Source organism: Poecilia reticulata, chromosome 2 (assembly GCF_904066995.2).
Source record: "Poecilia reticulata chromosome 2, P_reticulata-male-v2, whole genome shotgun sequence".
Lineage (NCBI taxonomy): Eukaryota > Metazoa > Chordata > Actinopteri > Cyprinodontiformes > Poeciliidae > Poecilia > Poecilia reticulata.
The window spans coordinates 36718295-36726015 of record NC_088831.1 but is presented as its reverse complement, the minus strand read 5'-3'; the positions used below and the strand labels follow the sequence as shown (position 1 = coordinate 36726015).

The 7721-nt window shown below is 37.5% G+C and overlaps 1 protein-coding gene across 1 annotated transcript; it reads right to left on the bottom strand.

Annotated features, from left to right (window-relative positions):
- Window positions 1-597: 597 nt before the first annotated feature.
- On the bottom strand, window positions 598-2247 carry LOC103460965 (olfactory receptor 4B13-like). The gene has a single exon (XM_008403276.3). It carries the CDS (start codon window positions 1749-1751, stop codon window positions 825-827), a length of 927 nt encoding a protein of 308 aa, XP_008401498.2. The 5' UTR covers window positions 1752-2247; the 3' UTR covers window positions 598-824.
- Between the last annotated feature and the right edge of the window lie 5474 nt (window positions 2248-7721).

Genomic DNA, 7721 nt, shown 5'->3' with positions numbered 1-7721 from the left:
CTAAACATTGTTGTTAAGTTAATGTTGAATTGTGAGTTTTAACTTAATGCAGCAATTTAAACCAAATTTCACAATAAAAAAGCTGCCCTCACCTGGTTAAAGAGCCACATTTATCTCTTCAATCACAATATCAAGTTAAAATAACTACTTATTTTACTTTAGAATAATTGAAATTCTTGTTTCAAATTGCATGAATAAAATTTCTGATATGATACTGAATTTTATTAAACATCACAATTAATTCAGCTCAAAAACATTTAGAACAGGACATTAAATTAAACATTTGCCTTAATAAAACACAAGAGTCAGATCAGTGTAACGGACTTCCATCTCAGGACACAGAAACGTGCCGCTAAGCATTCTGAGTAATAGTTCCCACTCCTTTTTTTTCTTTTTTCAGTGTTTTTAAATGCTAACCTAAAAACTTTGGTTTATTCAACTCTTGGAGGTTTGATCAAATTAATAAAAAGTCAACACAACTTGCTGCTGTAAGTTTATCTTACTCAAATATTTGGGTTCAACATCTAAAACTGGCTAAATTTATTTGACTTAAAGAGTAGAAGAGAGTAGACAACTAAATGTGGCTCAAATGTTTTACAGTGTTGGAAACCCTGAAAAGATACAGAAACAAACTGTGTAATGTGTGCTGATTTTATTTGGCATTAAAACAGCTAATTTACAAGAAAAACAATAAATAAATCAAGATTCCTTTATCTTATGTTTACATTCTGCATTCATCAGTTCTTATCTCAGTTCCAGGAATCATTTTCTATGTTGTGGTGCTTAAGAAACAATCACAATTCCATCAATAAATCAATATGTTCTCATTGGCCTCTAAGATAAACCAAACTCAGGATTCTGTTTCGTATTTTGGTCAACTTAAATCCGTATATCAGCGGGTTCATCATCGGGGGGAAGAGGAGGAACTCTATGGCGATGAAGTTCTGCAGGCTTTGGGGCATATCCGCCGAGCCGAAGCGCATGTACATCAGATCGAACACGATCACCGTCAGGAAAGTGATCAAAGAGACCAGATGAGGCACGCATGTCTGCATGAACTTCACCCTGTCATCCTTGGAGGTTGCACACACTCTGATGAGGCGCATGTAAGTCCAAACGATGAAAAAGCCATGAGACACATAGATGAAAAGCGTCACGTATGAAACAACGTTATTGGCGAGTGTGTCGCTGTCTGGGCAGGCGAGCTGAACGATGATCGAGTTCATGCAGAACAGCCTCTTAATCTCCAGCCTGCACAGCTTCAGCCTGGAAGTGAGCAGAATACTGACGGAGTAGATGCAGAACGGCGTCAGCCAGGAGAAACTCACCAGCTGGGAGAGCCTCCTCTTCGTCATCAATGAGTGGTAGTGCAGCGGCCGGCAGATGGCCAGGTACCTGTCATACGCCATGACGGCCAGTATGGATAGCTCACCGCAGGCGAACGAGTACATGACGAAGGCCTGGAAGAGGCACCACTCGTAGGAAATCTGAGCAAATGACAGCAGGTCTAACAGGAACTTAGGGTAGAAACCGGTGGTGCCGTAAATCGCGTTAATGCAAACGCAGCACAGTAAGACATACATGGGCTCATGCAAGTTTTCATCTACGACAATAATGACAATGAGGGAGATATTTAGGAATAAAATCACACAGTAATACACCAAAGTGAGGGAGAATATTGCAACTCTGTAGTCCATCGTCTCATTTATCCCTGTGAGAGTGAAGGTTCTTACAACAGAAACATTATCCATAATCAGAGAGCAAAGAGTCCAGCCTGTAAGACGTTACAACTGGATGGGGCTCAGCGTGCGCTGCTCTCTGGCTCTCCTCCCGTTGCATCTCGTATTAATAACCACTCTGACTGACAGAGCGGCGCTCAGACTCCAGTCTCTGGTTTCTGCAAACTTAACGAACCAATTAGAGCCAGAAAAACAACGACTGAATATTCCCCAACCTTAGTGGCTTAGCAACGAACAATTTCTCTGTTTAAATGACACATTTCTGGTTAGTACTGGTTGGTTATGAGACTTTTGATCATCTAAATTAAAATAAACTTGATAACTATGACTTCATCTTAAAGATGAACAATTATTATACTTCCTTGAATAGGTTAAGCATGTTCATTACATTTATTTTCCACTAAATAATTCTGAGATGAGATTCTGAGATTTTAGTCTTATCAGTTCTGCCTATTTAGGGCCTCTTGTCACTTTAAATCCAAATAAGCTACTTCTGGCCCCCAACTCAACGTTTACACTCCCATGTGAAAATGGCTGCAAAAAGATGTACAATTATTCAACTGTACATCTTTGAAAAGCAGAAGTGGAGCCTCCTGCCCAAACAACAAGAATGTAGCAGGTGGTTTCTGAATAGTAAGTCAACAACAAAGCACTCGTCTTTTCAAGCAGCCATTTTAAAGCGGTAAAGCCAGCTGACCAAATGTGCTGGAGCTCCACTGGGGTTGCTAGGTAACAGTGCAGTTATGTCAATTGTGACTTTAACAGTTGGTAAGTTTTTCAAACAGCTTGTTTTCCAGGCACCAAAACCTTTTTACCAAAAATGTCTGGGTGCAAAATGTAACTTTTGTGTAATGAATCCCCTTTTCATCAAAGGGGATCCATTTTGTGTAAAGGGCAAACTGCTTTCTTCCAGTTTCTTCCAGACTGGAAGAAAGCAGTCTGGAAGAAACTGCTTTCTTACAGTTTTGTTGATGTTTTATTGCTTGGAGTTGCTTAGATTGATCAATTCAAAGAATATGAAATAATCCATCCCTGCACTGCCAAAATATTTTTAATTTGTACCTCTTGAAAATCACCAAAAAATCAGACTAGTGAAAAATCATTCCAATTTATGGAGTTTACATGTTCTCCCTGTGCATGTATGGGTTCTCTCCAGGTACTCCGGGTTCCTCCCACAGTCCAAAAACATGACTGTCAGGTTAATTGGTTTCTAAATTCTCTTTAGATTTGTGTGTGTGTGTGTGTGGCTGTTTGTCCTGTCTGTCTCTGTGTTGCCCTGAGACAGACTGGCGACCTGTCCAGGGTGACCCTGCCTCTCGCCCAGAATGTTAGCTGGAGAGGCACCATCACCCCTCCCGACCCCACAAAGGGACAAGGGTGTAAGAAAATGGATGGATGGACTTTCAGGGCCAAACAATCTGCTATAACTACAGGTAACATAAAGGTCAATAGGGCAGAATAAGTTATTAATCTGAAAACTATAATTTGGCTATTTTAATCACGACATGTTAAGTTTTAAAACTAGCATATTTTAAATTTATTTTCTTAACAATTACCAGTTGAACTGTCTCCAATTGCCATCAGCTAAACAGAGCTGCATTCAGCCCTGAAGTTTGTTTTCATTCAAACTTCAGCAGTTTTCTAGTTGTTCTGCTGAGGTAGTGACATCAATTTGTGACATCATGCGAATTGATGTCACAAAGAGAATTGATGTCACTCTTGTGCAGCGGCTCAGATAAAGTCCACTGCCCTGAGCTCCAAAGATAAAATAGAAATGTGTTAAGATGATTCATCCTCAGATGTTTCAGAATTAACCGATTGTGGAATCAACTCCTCTCAAAAATTAAACTCTAAAGAGTATTAAAAATTTAGACAAAATTTAGTTTTTCCAGCTTCATACACTTTTCATATATTGGTTATTCAAATGCATATGTAAAATAATTAATTCAATAGTGTCCAATTTTACACAAAAGCCTCCTTGTGATTTTGCCACGCTTTAAGACAACCAGTTAAATTTCCTTAATAATTTAGGTCAAAAAGAAAACTGTAATCAATTATTCTTTATTCCATTAATGAAAATATTACCATTATCCTAATATTTTTCAAAACTGCTGAGTGTTGTATTTATGTATTGTTCTTTTTAGAATTAAAAAATTGTTCACATTTTGTCTGAATTTTTCTCCATGTCCCCTTTGGGGCTCCATAGAATTTAAAGTAGTTTTAACCAAAATGTTGTCAATGATAACAATTACATCCAACTGTAACTTTATACAATTAAAATTAGAGGTAAAGCAGGAAACCCATCAATCTGAAAATAAACATGGCATAGATATTGATTGAAGCTATCCATCCATCCATCCATTTTCTTGCACCCTTTTTCCCTCAGTGGGGTCGGGAGAGTTGCTGGTGCCCATCTCCAGCCAACGTTTCGGGCGAGAGGCAGGGTACACCCTGGACAGGTCGCCAGTCTGTCGCAGGGCAACACAGAGACAGACAGGACACACAACCACACACACACTCACACCTAGGGGCAATTTGGAGAGGCCAATTAACCTGACAGTCATGTTTTTAGACTGTGGGAAGAAACCGGAGTACCCGGAGAAAACCCACACACGCACAGGGAGAACATGCAAACTCCATGCAGAAAGACCCCAGGCCGGGAATCGAACCCAGAACCTTCTTGCTGCAAGGCAACAGCTCTACCAACTGCGCCACTGTGCAGCCTGATTGAAGCTATTCAATTTTAAATTACCAATTGTTAATTTAGTAAGAGCTTCTCTATAACTCTGTATTTCAGTCATGCAGGAAGGCCCAGTATAAGAGCTCATTAAATGAACTCACAATATACCAACGTCAAATGAATAAATTCATAATTAACCATATATTTAAACCAACTAGGAATTAGAGTCCATTTCTTCTCCACCCCCTGTTGATATAATTTAAAAATTTGAAAGCGGTTTTGCATTTACTTTTCTCCAAAACTAAAATTTTACAGGGTTTCACAGGTTTTCCAAATCATCTATCTAGATTTGAAAGTAGACTATCAGATGTTTTAAATGTAAAGTTTTATTAAGTTTTATCAGAAATGTTTTATGTTTATCATTTATTATTTCCCCCTTTTGTTTTCTTATGTAAATAGAAAACAAACATTTCTGACAACAACATTTCTATTGTTCTCAGAAATATTTTTCAGGGATTCTTTTTCTATATATATTTCTAAAATGTCCAACTGAAACTGTACTGCAAAGGCCAAAAGTTTTATTATTTTAAAGAGTTCAGATCAGAATTTGGATTGCTTTCCTAAAAGGCCGTGTCAATGTTTATTTTGAACTGAGGAGAAAAAAATGTAGACAAATATTATGCAGTACTGTAAGATATCATTGCGTTTTGTATCAAATGTTCTGTTGGACTTGAATTTATGTATCAATTCAATCAAAATTTAAGGCACAAATGTTGTGAGCCAGTTGTTGTCCAATCAGTTTGTTTTTTACATAATCAATTACTATCATATCCACTTTAAAAGTTTCATCATGTCCAATTTGTGCCTTTCTACCAAGAAACGCATGTGTTTCGAAAGCAGCAGTTAGTTAGTTAGTAAGTTAGTTAGTTATTAGAAAATAAAAATAACAATAATATTAATAAAAATAAAAATAAAATAAAACATGTCAAACTAAATGAAACGGTCTCGTAATAAATGCTGTCTGGTTTTAAACCAAAGCCGAAATGTGATTATTCCTTTTCTAACATACTATTTGACACTTTGAAGTAAGGTAACCGAATTATCTAGATTTAGAATCATTAATTGTCTTTGAGACAAGAATATTTTGTAACCAATGTAATGAACCATAATTGAATCTGGAGCCGTTTCATAATCACCCTTTGAATCAAACATATACTCATATTTATTTACCAATTCTGTTCCCTCTTTAGACATTTAAGGTGACCAAGTTTCAAATGAAAAGAAATCCTGTTTTTGATAAGATAATAAGAGAGAATTTCCCAATGTTGACCATGGTTTTAAAACACATTGCAATAAACAGAAAAGAGTACATTTAAACACATAACGTCTGCTCAGCGGCAGAAGCTTACACACACAGCTGACAGACACACACACACAGCTGACAGATACACACACAGCTGACAGATACACACACAGCTGACAGATACACACACAGCTCACAGATACACAGAAATGGATCCACGCTTTTCAGCTCCTATTTTTGTCCTCTTTTTTCTCTTATTTCACTTATTACTCTTTAGAGGATCAGACCGCGATCAACCTTTATCTTATTTTCTTATCACGTTATCTTATTCTCTTTCTCTCATCTCTTTTTTCTATGGAGGACCGCTTTCAACGCATGTTAGCGTCTCTCAAGCAAGTCTCAGATTGGCTCTCCAGTTGTTTTCGGAGGGCAGTACTCCCCGAGGGTAAAACCGACAAAACCTAGCCTTAACCTTCCCCGCGTCCGGCAGAAGTTCGGGGACGGCCAGCTCCCACTGCAAGCCAATCGACCTTTTACTTTGACTCTTAACAACTTAACGTTTAATTTTAGCTTTAGCTTTAACTCTTAACAGCTTAATTTTTCGCTCTTAACAACTTGACGTTTAATTTTAGTTTTAGCTTTAACTCTTAACAACTTAACGTTTAATTTTAACTCTTAACTTTACCCCTATGAACCGCTTGAAAACATATAGACAGACCAATCAGAAGCAGTACGAACGACAACACAACTCAGTGACAAGCAGACAACATGGTGAACAGTACAGACAACGGCTGATGACTGAAATTTATACAGACCTGAGAAACAGTACAATGGTGTATATGTCCTTACCTTTCATGTGGGCCCTACACCATAGTACTGTTCTGGAAAGTCTGCGCCTGAACGGCCAGTCCAATCTCCGCTCATGTGTCAACACAAAACCATCCTCTGCTACCAACTGTTGGGAATGGAAATCCCGATCGATGAATCATAACTTGTATTGACACACAGAGCATAAATTCAGCCAAGAAAAGCATTCAGACTTTACTCATTTTATTCACTTTCAGAGCTGAAAGGAGACGCTTTAACCATTACATCCGAGAAGAGTTTCAAAAAGTCTGTGCAGCGTCTGAGGAGAAAGAGGAGGGTAGCTGATTATGGACTGAAAACACTCCCTCAAATCACACCATGCCTCTGTGGCCTGATAAAACATTTCTTTTCCGTCAGAAATGAACGTTGGTGTCTAACAGAATCAAACATTTAACTTTTTACTATGGCCCTTTTGTCTAACAGCGTGTGACTCTTTCTCGACCTTGGTAAAGCGTCTCAACAAAACCAAGCTCCAAAAGCTATTTTGCCCATCCTGCTATGTGGTCTTAACATGCTAAATTTTTTGTAGGGGTCTGGGACTGTTCAATAAGGATTTATTAGACCGCAAAACTGCTTCCAAAGCCAATTTGACCGACGGAAACAAATTTCAAAAATTGACAAAATTAATTATTTTTTGACCACTCCCCAAACTTGTATTTTTCATCAGATTTCAATAAAACCTATCTACTACAGATAAGTTAGGCTGCTGAATAACATAAAGGCATCCATTTTTGGTCACCTTTAATAGTTTCCTTGATATTGCTGGTAGGAAATAGAGATTTTTTTGTGTTTTTAAAAAAATCTAATTTTAGAGAATTTTTTACTTGCACCAAAATGTTTATTTTTTTATGCATTTCATTGAAACTTCCTTCCTAGATGTCAATTAGGCTGCAGCATCATATAAAAACATTTATTTATGGCTATCTTTAGTAGTTTTTTCTATATTGTTGGCAGAAAATAGTGTTTTTTTAGATTTGTTTATTTTAATGGAAAATTTTCTGCTACCGACCATCTGAAAAAGTGCCAAAGAAAGTACAGTTTTTAATAAAAAGTGTCTAGAATTTATCATTTTAGTATAGATATAGTCACTTCATCATGCTGCCACCCACATAATGATGCCCTGGGCGGTTGC

Coding starts and splice junctions, on each gene's coding strand:
- LOC103460965 (XM_008403276.3), bottom strand. CDS start 1,751: ATGGATAATGTTTCTGTTGTAAGAACCTTCACTCTCACAGGGATAAAT.